The sequence below is a fragment of the Cervus canadensis genome, chromosome 4 (assembly GCF_019320065.1).
Source record: "Cervus canadensis isolate Bull #8, Minnesota chromosome 4, ASM1932006v1, whole genome shotgun sequence".
In the NCBI taxonomy this organism is placed as follows: Eukaryota; Metazoa; Chordata; class Mammalia; order Artiodactyla; family Cervidae; genus Cervus; species Cervus canadensis.
Window position 1 is genome coordinate 47125829 of NC_057389.1, and position 12848 is coordinate 47138676.

Consider the following 12848-nt stretch of genomic DNA (forward strand, 5'->3'; position numbering starts at 1 on the left):
AGGGTGTACCTCATACCATACACAGAAGGTAATGCAAGATGAATCACAGCCTAAATTTTGGAGCTAACCTATAGTTATTGTAGAAAAAAACATATGCGAACATCTCCATGACCTTGGCTTTGTTCAGAGTTCATTAAATATGATACCAAAGGCACAGAAAACAATGAAAAATAGATACAGTGGCTTTCAAAAAAATAAACCTTCATGCATCACAGGACATTCTTAAAAGAGTGAAAAGACAACCAAAAGAATGGCAGAAAATGTTTGCAAACCCATAGACTGATTATGGGATTAATATCCAGAATATGTAAAAGATGTCAACAACACAATTTATTATTTTTTTCCATTTATTTTTATTAGTTGGAGGCTACTTACTTTACAATATTGTAGTGGTTTCACAATTTAAAACTGAGCAGAAACCTAAAAAAAACATCTATCTAGAAAAGACATACAAATGGCCCAGAGCACATAAAAGATGCAGACTGATGGAAATCAAAACTATAATGAGATACAACCTCACAAGGATCAGAATGGCCATCATCAAAAAAATCTACAAACAATAAATGCTGGAGAGGATGCAGAGAAAAGAGAACTTTCCTACACTACAGGTGGGAATGTAAATGGGTACAACCGTGATGAAGAAGAATACAGAAGTTCTTTAAAAAACTACGTATAGAACTACGTATGATATGATCCCGCAATCCCACTCCAGGGCATATATCCGGAAAAAAAAAAAATATTCTAAAAGACAGATGCACCGCAGGGTTCACTGTAGCACTGTTTACAATAGCCCAAACATGGAAGCCACCTAAATGTTCACTGACAGAGGAATGATAAAGAAGATGTGGTACATGTACAATTAAATATTACTCAGCCATTAAAAAGAATGAAATAATGCCATTTGCAGCAACATAGATGGAAATAGAGGCTGTCATACAGTAAGTAACACACCGAAGGAGAAATATCACATCTGTTGTATGTGGAATCTAAAAAGAAATGATACAAATGAACTTATTTACAAGACAGAAACAGAATCACAGACTTGAGAATGAACTTGTAACTCCTGGGGGGAAGGATGGAGGGTATAATTAGTTTGGGATAGGCAAGTACACACTGCTATATTTTAAATGGATAACCAACAAGGACCTACAATGTAGCACACGGAACTCTGCTCAATGTTAAATGGAAGCCTGGATGGGAGGGGAGTTTGGGGAGAATGCATACATTTATATGTGTGGCTGAGTCCCTTTGCTAGCCATCTGAAACTATCACATCGCTATTCAGCTACACTCCAATACAAAATGGAAAGGTAAAAAAAAAAAAAAAAACCACCATCATCAAAAAATCTACAAACAATAAATGCTGGAGAGGGTGAGGAGAAAAGGGAACTCTCCTACACTACTGGTGGGAAGGTAAATGGGTATAACCACGATGGAGAAGAATATTCAGGCTCCTTAAAAATCTGTACACAGAACTACCACATGAGCCAGAAATCCCACTCCAAGGCATATACCCAGAGAAAACCATTATTCAAAAAGATATATGGACACCAGGGTTCACTGCAACATTGTTTACAATAGTCAAGACACAAAGCAACTTAAGTATAACTGACAGACAAACGGGTAAAGAAGAAGCGGTACATATATACAATGGAGTATTAGTTATAAAAATGAATGAAATACTACCATTCACAGCAACATGGATGGACCAGGAGATTCTCATACTCAGTGATATAAGTCAGACAAAAAATGATAAATATCATATATCATCGCTTATTTGCAAAATCTAAAAAGTTGGTATAAATGAACTTTACAAAATAGATAAGAGTCACAGATACAGAAAATAAACCTATAGTTCCCAGAGGGGAAAGTGAGGGGTGCCCAGAAGGCATAAGTTAGGAGACTGGGATCAACATATACACACTACTATATCTATATATCTATATTATATCTATATAACAGATAAACAATAAGGCCCTACTATATAGCACAGGGAACTCTATTCAGTATTTTGCATTAGCCCCTATGTGAAAAGAATCTAAAACAGAGTGCATACAGGTATAGATCTAACTGATCCACTCTGCTGAATGCCAGAAACTGATACATTGTACACCAACTAAACTCCAATAAAAATTTAAACATAATACAACATATTTCAGAATTCAATCAAGGAAGTGAAAAGCTTCTACCTTGACAGCTCTAAAACATTGCTTGAGGAGGACCTAAATAACTGGATAGCAACCCATGTTTCAATATTAGAATGCTTACTCTTGCTCAAATAACAATACTAGTCAGCCCAATATACAGATTCATTTCATTCCTATTCAATCAGATTTTTTTTCCCCCTGAACTGGGGGGAAAATTCCTAATATTTATATGGAATTCCAAGGGATGCTCAAGAGCCAAATTTACCTTGCAAAAGTGTGTTACTGCATTTGAATGGACATACAAACCACAGCGTAGACTTGGAACACAGAAAGAAACCCTCAGCCTAAGCTAAGAACTACAGTGGAAAACAGACACACATCTCCATGACAATGGCCTGGGTTATGGGTCCTAAAATGTGACACCAAAGGCGTAGAAAACAATGAAAATTAGATACACTGGTCCTAAAAAAAAAAAAAAAAAGATACACTGGTCCTCAAAAAAGTTAAAAACTTCCATGTGCCACAGGATTTTCTCATGAGAGTGAAAGGACAACTAGAGATTGGCAGAAATATTTACAAATCAGAGGCCTGCTACGGGTTTAAGATGCCAACAATGCAATTTAAAAGTGGTCCAAAAATCTGAACAAACATTTCTCTTAAAAAGACATACAAATGACCAACGGCAAATGAAAAGATGCTCACCACCACCAATTATTAGGGAAACGTAAATTAGAACTACAATGAGATATCTTGTCACACAGGTCAGAATGACCATCATCATAAAGTCAACAGTGTCTGAGGTGATCTCTAAAAATGGAGCACAAGACACTTGACCCAGAAAACCTCACAAATCATGCAGATCAAGAGGTTCAAATCTTCGTGTTCACTTTAAGAACACTTGAGAAACCACCCAGGTCATTAAGTGTATGCATATCTGAAAAGCCACCAAGTAGCTGAAGGATGTCACCGTAAAGAAGCAATGTGTGCTATTCCATCAGGTGTGCACAGACCAAACAGTGGGGCTGGACGCAGGCTCAGTGGTCCGAAAAGAGTGCTGAATTTTACTGCACATGCTCAGAAATGCAGACAGTGCTGAACTTAAGGGCTGAGATGTAGGTTCTCTGGTCATTGAGCACATTCAGGTGAACAAAGCCCCCAGGAGGCAGTACAGGACTTACAGACTCATGGTCAGATCGACCCACATGTGAGATGATGCTAACTGGAGAAAAACACTGTTCCTAAACCAGATGAGGAGGTTGTGCAGAAGAAAAAAGATATCCCAGAAGAAAATGAAGAAATAAAAATTGATGGTTCAGGAATAAACACAGCAAAAAATAAATGCATACAAAAGTTAAAAAAAAAATCTATGAATAAATGTTGGAGAGGGTAATGAGAAAAGAGAACTCTCCTACACTAATGCTGGGAATGCAGGTGGGTATAACCACATGATGGAGAAGAAAATACAGGTTCCTTAAAAAACAATATACAGAACTATTAATACCATAAGATCCAGCAATCCTGTTCCAGGGAGTATATCCAGAGAAAACTATTATTCAAAAAGATACATGCACCCCAGGGTTCATGGCAGCACTGTTTACAATAGCAAAGACATGAAGGCCACATAGATACCTATCGGCAGACAAATGGGTAAAGAAAAAGTGGTACAATGGAGTATTACTAGCCATAAAAATGAACAAAATAATGTTATTTGCAGAAACATGGATGGACATAGAGAGTCTCACAGCCAGTGATGTAAGTCAGACAGAAAAGGACGAATAGCATATGCTATCACTTAGATCCAAAATCTAAAATGTTGCCACAAATGCAATTATCAATAACACAGATACAGAAAACAAACCTATGGTTACCAGAAGGGAAAATGAGGGGTGGTCAGGAGGGATAAATTAGGAAACTGGGATCAACATACACACATTACTCTATATAAAATAGGTAACTAGTAACGACCTACTATACAGCACAAGGAACTCTTTTCAGGACCCTGCATTAACCCCTATGTGAAAAGAATCTAAAAGACAGTGGATATACGAATAATTTAACTGATTCAATTTGCTGTATGCCTGAAGCTAACACAACATTGAATACCAACTATACTCCCCCCAAAATTTAAATATAATATAAAATATTTCAGAATTCAGTCAAGGAGGTGAAACGCTTCTACCCTGAAAACTCTGAAACACTGCTTAAAGAAGACCCAAATAATTGGAAAACAACCCATGTTTAAATATATTAGAATGCCTGAAAGTGAAAGTGAAGTCGCTCAGTTGTGTCCAACCCTGTGACCCCATGGACTGTAGCCTACCAGGCTTCGCTGTCCATGGGATTTTCTAGGCGAAAGTACTGAAATGGGTTGCCATTTCCTTCTCCAGGGGATCTGCCCAGCCCAGGGATCAAACCCAGGTCTCCCCCATTGTAGGAAGACACTTTACTGTCTGAGCCACCAGGGAACAGTATTAGAATGCCTGCTGCTGCTAAGTCGCTTCAGTCGTGTCTGACTCTGTACGACCCCATAGACGGCAGCCCACCAGGCTCCCCCGTCCCTGGGATTCTCCAGGCAAGAATACTGGAGTGGGTTGCCATTTCCTTCTCCAATGCATGAAAGTGAAAAATGAAAGTGAAGTCGCTCAGTCGTGTCCGACTCTTAGCAACCCCATGGACTGCAGCCTACCAGGCTCCTCCGTCCACGGGATTTTCCAGGCAAGAGTACTGGAGTGGGGTGCCATTGCCTTCTCCGATTAGAATGCCTAGTAATGTTCAAATAATAATACTATTCAGTAAAAATAGAGATTCATTTCATTCCTATTCAATCTGATTTTTTTTTTCTCAATTGGGAAAAACATCATAATATTCACATGGAATTCCAAGGGACACCGAAGAGCCAAATAGTATTCCAGATGTGTATTATTGCAGTAGCATAGACATACAGACCATGGAATAGACTTGAGAACCAAGAAACAAACCCTCACTTCTTTTTTTTTTTTTTTTTTTTTAATTTTTTTTCCTCACTTCTAATTTCACTTGATTTCTGATAGAAGTGCTAAGACTGGTCACTGGGCCAAGAACAGATCCAACAATTGGCACTGCAAAACTCAGACCTCATGTGCAAAACCTTTACAGTGGATATTCCATCATACCATACACAAAATTTAATGCACAATGAATCAAGGCCTAAAATTTTGGAACTAAGCTACAGAATTATAGAAGAAAAAAAGGCTGCACATCTCCCTGACCTTTGATTTGGTGTCAGAACCTTCAATCTGACACCTAAGGCACAGAAAACAATGAAAATCAGACACTGGCCTTCAAAAAAACAAAACATGAGAAACTTCCATGCATCACAGGACACTCTCACAGAGTGAAAAGGCAACCTAGAGGGGGGAAAAATGTTGGCACACCGTAGGCTGATGGGCTTAATGTTTAGAATATATAAAAGATGCCAGCAACAGAATGCAAAATTGGACCCAAAACCTAAACAGACATGTCTCAATGAAGACATACAAATGGCCAACAGAACATGAGAAGACGTTCAACATCACTAATTATTAAACAAATGGAAATTAAAACTACAGTGAGATGCCACTGCACATGGGTGAGAATGGCCATTATCAAAAACTCTACAAACAATAAATGCTAGAGAGGGTGTGGAGAAAACGGAGCCCCCTACACTGCTGGACGGAGTGTAAATAGGTATACCCATTACAGAGAACACTACTGAGGTTCCTTATAAAACTATATACAAACTACCCTATGATCAAGCAATCCTGCTCCAAGGCATACATCTAGAAGAAACTAGCATTCCAAAGGATACCTGCACCTCAGGGTCCACTGCACCACTGTTTACAACACCCAGGACCTGGAAGCCACCTAAACGTCCATCAACAGAGAAATGGAGAAAGAAAAAGTGCAACACCTATTCAGGGAATAATACTTAGCCATTAAAAAGAATGAAATAATGCAATTTGCAGCCTCATCAATGGACATAGAGATTTTCATATTGAGTAAAGAAAATCAGACAGAGATGGAAGAAATATCACATGATATCCCCTGTATGGGGAATTTAAAAAGAAAGGATACAAGCTAACTTATCTATAAAACAAAACAGACTCACAGACTTAAGAATGACTTATGGTTGCCAGGGGTGAAGGGCAGGGAGAAGGGTTTGTAGGGAGTCTGGGATACATGTGAACACACTGCTATATTTAAAATGGATAAGCAGCAAGTCCTACTGTATAGCATATGGAACTGTGCTCAATGCTATATGGCAGCCTGGATGGGAAAGAGTTTAGAGGATAATGGGTATGTGTACATCACAATTGTTATGTATTGTTTTTGGATTAATCCCTTGATCATTACATGGTGTCCTTCCTTGTTTCTTATAAGGCTTTTTTTAAAAGTTGTAAATATATAAGCACTCAAAATAGGAGCTCCCTAATATATAAGGTAAATGCTAGTAGTCATAAAAGCAGAAACAGTGACACACAATAGTGGGGGACTTTAAACCCCACTTTCATCAATGGACTAATCATCCAGACAAAAAAAATCAACAAGGAAACATGGGCCCTAAAAAGAAACATTAGACCAAATAGACTTAGTTGATACTTATAGAAAATAGAAAACACCTTCTTCTATAGTACACATGGAATATTCTCCAGGACAGATCACACCATAGGCCAAAATCAAGCTTTGGTAAATTTAAGAAAACTGAAATCACATTAAGCTTTATTTTTTTAAAAGCATCTTTTCTAACCACAAAACTATGACATTAGAAATCAATTACTGGGGAAAAAATGTAAAACACATAAATATGTGAAGACTATACGTTACTAAACAACCAATAGATCAATGAAAGAATCAAAGAGGTAATCAAAAAATAACTAGAGACAAGTGACAAATAAAAAAATAGCAAACCTATGGGACTCAGCAAATACAATCTCACCTCATGAAACAATAAAAATCTCAAACAAACAATCTAACTTTACATCTAAAGCAACTAGTGAAAGAAGAACTAACAAAACCCAAAGTTAGTAGAAGAAAAGAAATCATAAAGATCACGGCAGAAATCAGTGAAATAGACAAAGAAAACAATAGAAAAGATCAATGAACCGAAAACCTAGTTCTTTGAAAAGATAAAAAAAAACGATAAACCTCTAGCCAAACTTATCAGGAAAAAGTGGCAAAGGGTACAAATCAATAAAATTAGATACGAAGAAGTTACAATGAACATCAGAGAAATGCAAAGGATCATAAGATGACCACACACACACACACAAAAACTGTATGCCAAAAAAACAGACAACCCAGAAGAAATGGACAAATTCTTAGAAAGACACAACCTTCCAAGACTGAACCAGGAAGAAACAGAAAATATGAACAGACCAATCACAAGTGCTGAAATTGAAACAGTTATTTTAAACTCCCAAAAACAAAAGTCCGTGACCAGGGGGCTACACAGGCAAATTCTATCAAACATTTAGAGAAGAGTTAATGCCTATCCTTCTGAAACTCTTCCCAAAAATTGCAGAGGAAGAAATACTCCCAAGCTCATTCTATGAGGCCATCATCACCCTGACACAAAAAGCAAAGATACCACACACACACAAAAAAATTACATGCTAATATCACTGATGAACACAGACACAAAACACTCAACAATATACCAGCAAACTGAATCCAACAATACATTAAAAGGACCACACACCACGATCAAGTGGGATTTATCTCAAGGATGCAAGGATTCTTCAATATCCACAAATCAATGTGACACACCACATTAACAAACTGAAGAACAAAAACCATATGATCATCTCAATAGATGCAGAAAAAGCTTCGGACAAAATGCAACACCCATTTATGATAAAAAAAAAAAAAAAAACACCCCAGGAAGTGGGCATAAAGGGAACTTACCTCAACGTAATAACAGCTATATATGACAAACTCACAGCTAACATCATTCTCAATCATGAGAAGCTGAAACCATTCCCTACAAATCAGGAACAAGGCAAGGATGTCCTCTGCCACCAGTTTTATTCAACATAGTTTTGGAAGTCCTAGCCACGCAGAGAAGAAAAAGAAATGAAAGGAATCTAAATTGGAAAAGAAGAAGTAAAACTGCCACTGTATGCAGATGACATGATACTATACACAGAAAATCCTAAGATGGTACTAGTAAACTACTAGAGCTCATCGATGAATTTGGTAAAGTTGCAGGGTACAAAGTTAATACAAAGAAATCACTTGCTTTCCTACACATGAACAATAAAGGTCAGAAAGAGAAATTAAGAAAATAATCCTATTTATCATCACATCAAAAAGAATAAAATACCTAGGAATAAACCTACATAAGGAGACAAAAGATCTGTACTATGAAAACTATAAGAAGATAATGAAAAGGAATAAAAGATGACACAAATGGAGGGATACACCATGTTTTTGGATTTGAAGAATCAATACTGTCAAAATAACTATACTACCCAAGACAATCTACAGATTCAATGCAATCCCTATCAAATTACCAATAGCATTTTTCATGGAATTAGAACCAAAATTTTAAATTTGTACGGAGTCACAAAAGACTGAATAGCCAAAGCAATCCTAAGAAAGGAAAATGCAGGTGGAGGGATCAGGCTCCCTGACTTCAGAGTATATTACAAAGCCACAGTCATCAAGACAGTATGCTACTGGTGCAAAAACAGAAATATAGATCAATAGAACAGGACAGAAAGCCCAGAAATAGAGCCATGCACCTAAGCTCAATTAACTTATGACAAAGGAGGCAAGACTACACATTGGAGAAAAGACAGTCTCTTCAATAAACGGTGCTGGGGAAAATGGACAGCCACAGGCAAAAGAATGAAATTATTCTCTAGCACCAGACACAAAAATAAACTAAAAATGGATCAAAAACTAAATATAAGGCTGGACATTATAAAACTTTTGGAGGAAAACAGGCAGAACACTCTGACATAAATCACAGCAAGATTTTTTTGAATTAACCTCCCAGAGTAATGAAAATAAAAACAAACAAATGGGACTCAAACTCCAAAGTTTCTGCCCAGCAAAGGAAACCATAAACAGAAAGACAATCCACAGAATGGGAGAAAATATTTGCAAACAAAGTGACTGACAAGGGATTAACCTCCAAAATATACAACAAAACTGTTCATGAAGCTCTAGGTTGAAAAAACAAAAAACCCAATCAAAAAATAGGCAGAAGATCAGACATTTCTGCAAAGGAAAGACATACAGATGGCCAAAAAGCACATGAAAAGATACTCAACATCACTAAATATCAGAGAAATGCAAAGCAAAATACAGTGACGTATCACTTCACACCAGTCAGAACGGCCAACATCAAAAAATATGCAAACAATACACGGGGAGCTCTGCATGGCGCTCTGTGATGATTTAGAGGAGTAGAACAGGTTGGGGGTGGGGGAGGCTTAAGAGGGAGGGGATATATATATATATATAATTATGACTGATTTGTGTTGATGTAAGGCAGAGATCCCCACAACACTGTAAAGCAATTATCCTCCAATTTAAAAAATTGAAAAAATATGCAAACAATAAATGCCGAAGAGGGTGTGGAGAAAAGGGAATCCGCCTACACTGTTGGTAGGAATGTAAACTGGTATAGCCACTATGGAGAATGTTATGGAGGTTTCCTAAAAAACTAAAATAGAGCTACCATATGATCCAGCAATCCCAGTTCTGGGCATATATTCAGAGAAAAACCATAATTTGAAAAGATATGTGCACCATAATGTTCACTGCAGCATTATTTACAACAACCAAGACAAGGGAACCACTTAAATGTCCATCAACAGAGGCATGGATAAAGAAGAGGTACATATAGAAGCTCAAATGGTGAAGAATCTGCCTGCAATGCAGGAAATCCAAGTTCAATTCCTGGGTCAGGAAGATCCTCTGGAGAAGGGAATGGCAATCCATTCTAGTATTCTTACCTGGAGAATCCCATGGACAGAGGAGCCTGGCGGGCACAGTCCATGGGATTACAAAGAGTCGGATACAACTGAGCAACTGACAGTACCTACTACTCACCCATTAAAAAGAATGAAATAATGCCATTTGCAGCCACATGGATACTACAGATTATCATACTGAATAAGCCAAAGTAAATACCACATCACTCATAAGCGGAATCTGATTTCTAAAAAATGATACAAATGAACTTAGTCACAAAACAGAAACAGAGTTACAGATATGGAAAGCAAACTTATGGTTACCAAAGGGGAAACATGGAAGGGGAGGGATAATCAGCAGGATGGGTTAACATATACACAATGACCATAAATAAGATAGATAACCAACAAGGACCTGCTGCATAGCACAGGGAACTCTACTCGATATTCTGGGATAATCTATATGAGGAAAGGACCTAAAGAAGAATGAATACGTGAATATGTATAACTGAATCACTTTTCTGTACACCTGACTAACACAGCATTGTAAATCAACTATACACCAATAAAATTTTAAAAAGAAAGAAAGAAAATAAACTCATCACAGTGCTCATCTCTGCGGTGGGTACAATTATAGTGCCTTTTCACTTTCTCTGCTATATATTTCTGTAATGTTCTTAAAATTCAACCAATTCCTTTGTAAGGCAGAAGTAGTAAAAGAATATTAAAGGTGGGGTGAGACAGACAAGAGGAAGAAGATGCCCACCCCAGGACAGCAGAGCCGGAGACGAACCGGGGGATATCGTCGCGTCACTGCTGCCCCCAGATGCCCTCTGCCTGGGGCTGTGACTGCCCTGCCGGCTGTCTGGTTTGGGAAGAGGCCACAGGAGTCAGGTCAAATGTGACCCGAAGTGGGCCCATCCACCCTCCTGTTGTCCCCATGGCATTGCACGCCCAGGGTCTGGATGTTGAGGCCCGTGGAAGTTGTGAATAGGGGCAGAGCCAGGCCCACTTACCTGTGTGGAAGAATTTCCCTGAGTAGCCCAGGTTGAAAGTGAAGTTTGGGATGTGTGTCCGTAGTTCGTTCTGTGTATCAAACAGGGCCTAGGATAGGCAGAGTGGGGACAGTGGGTCAGAGGAAGCCACGAGCTCCCTGCTCCTCCCATGAGGGCCCACAACAAGGGTCCAGCTCCTACGGACATGCTACAAAGGCTGCAGGGCGCAGGGAAAAATAAGAATAGGGATGCTTGCACAAAAATTGTTAAAAAATGCCAGGAAGGCAACAGCAGAGGACCACCTTGTGCGGGCGTCTTCGAAGCATGGGGCCTTGTGTGCCTGTGCAGGCCCCATACCCGTGAAGCCAGCCTGTGCCGCCACCTCCACCAGGCCTCCAGCAAGACAAGGCCTAGGCCCTAGTACTACTGTGTCCTTGAGAAAGTTCAGCAACTTCTCCAGGCCTGTTTCCCTAGGTGTGAAATGGGGATAATAACAGCTCTCTCATGGGACTCTAAATGAGATACTACTTGCAAAAGAGCCTGGCATTTTGGTAAATGATGGAAAATGGTGGCATTGTCATGTCTGCAGACACTGCCACTGTGAGCCTCACGTCTTCATCTGTCAAATGAGGGGGATTTCACCTCACTGGTGACTACAAGGCTGGTATCAAAGGACCACAACTTTTCCAAAGATGTACTGTGTGTCCAGCAATGTGGTGTTTCCATGCACGGCACACCCAGTGCTTTGCATGTCAGTGAAGGGATGCTGACCCTTGTGAAACAAACATACAGTTGTCCTCCAGAGTGGGGACTCAAAAAATCCCTACCAGGCATAATGTGAAAGGCTGCTAGGAAACCTGCAAGAAGAGCCTGCTATCAGAACACTTTGCAAACAGAAAGTCCTGGCTCTCCTGGGGCCATGCACCACTTCATGGACATCCATGCCCTAGCTGTGTTGCCTTGGGCCAGTCATTTCACCTCTCTGAATCTTAGTGTCTGCCTCTGTAAAATGGGATTTAAAACAATACCCATCTCACAAAGCTGCTGTGAGGATCAGTGAGGCCACACACAGAACGGGTTGAGCACAGAGGCTGGCGCTTGTCAAGCCTTGAATAAAAGCTGCTGTTGGTATTACTTAAGTTGCACTGGACAGCCCGTACTGTACAAGTTAATAAGCCAACATTCATGTTTCTGAAAGAAAAGATCAGTTGTCACCAGTGCTTGGGACTGAAGAAAAAAATTTTTAAAAACTCTGTCCGTTCTGACTCAAAAAAGGATGCTTAAGGCACATAGGACCCGGCTGCTGGAGGGCTCGGCAGTCTGCACTGAGCTGCGTGCATGGGAAGAGGGCATCTCTGCTGGTATTCTACAGAAACACCTCCAAGCTGCTAGCATTTCTCTCACTCTAAAAATGGGGAAAATAAGAACCAAGAGGAAAAAAAAAAAAAAAAAGAACCAAGAGGCCAAGTCTGGGGTTCATGGCAGACACAGTGAGCCTGGCAGCCTGATTGCCTCCTGGGTCCAACCCTGAACCTCTCAAGGACTCATCCTGGACAGGCAGCAAAGACCTAAGTTACAGAAGAGAGAGCAAGGCTGGGCCGCCAGAAGAAAGACCTAGGTAGAAAACAGAGTTATCTACTTTGCTGGAGGTGGGTCGTGGCATCACATGAAGCCTCAGCTGGAAGGCTCAAGAGGAGTTGTCGCAAAACTTTTTTCCAACAGAGGAGCCCTTGAGGAAGTGAAATCTCAGAAGTAAACATGTGAAAA

General features: G+C 39.5%; 1 protein-coding gene and 1 pseudogene across 4 annotated transcripts in view; one reads left to right on the forward strand and one right to left on the reverse strand.

Annotated features, from left to right (window-relative positions):
* NDST1 (N-deacetylase and N-sulfotransferase 1) overlaps positions 1–12848 on the reverse strand; it is an 87416-nt gene that overhangs the window by 34370 nt on the left and 40198 nt on the right. For all 4 annotated transcript variants that reach the window (XM_043464955.1, XM_043464956.1, XM_043464959.1 and 1 more), the window contains one exon: positions 11103–11190. In XM_043464955.1, the coding sequence (XP_043320890.1) occupies positions 11103–11190 (88 nt within the window). The remainder of the gene's footprint in view (positions 1–11102; positions 11191–12848) is intronic.
* LOC122439699 lies at positions 3001–3468 on the forward strand (annotated as a pseudogene).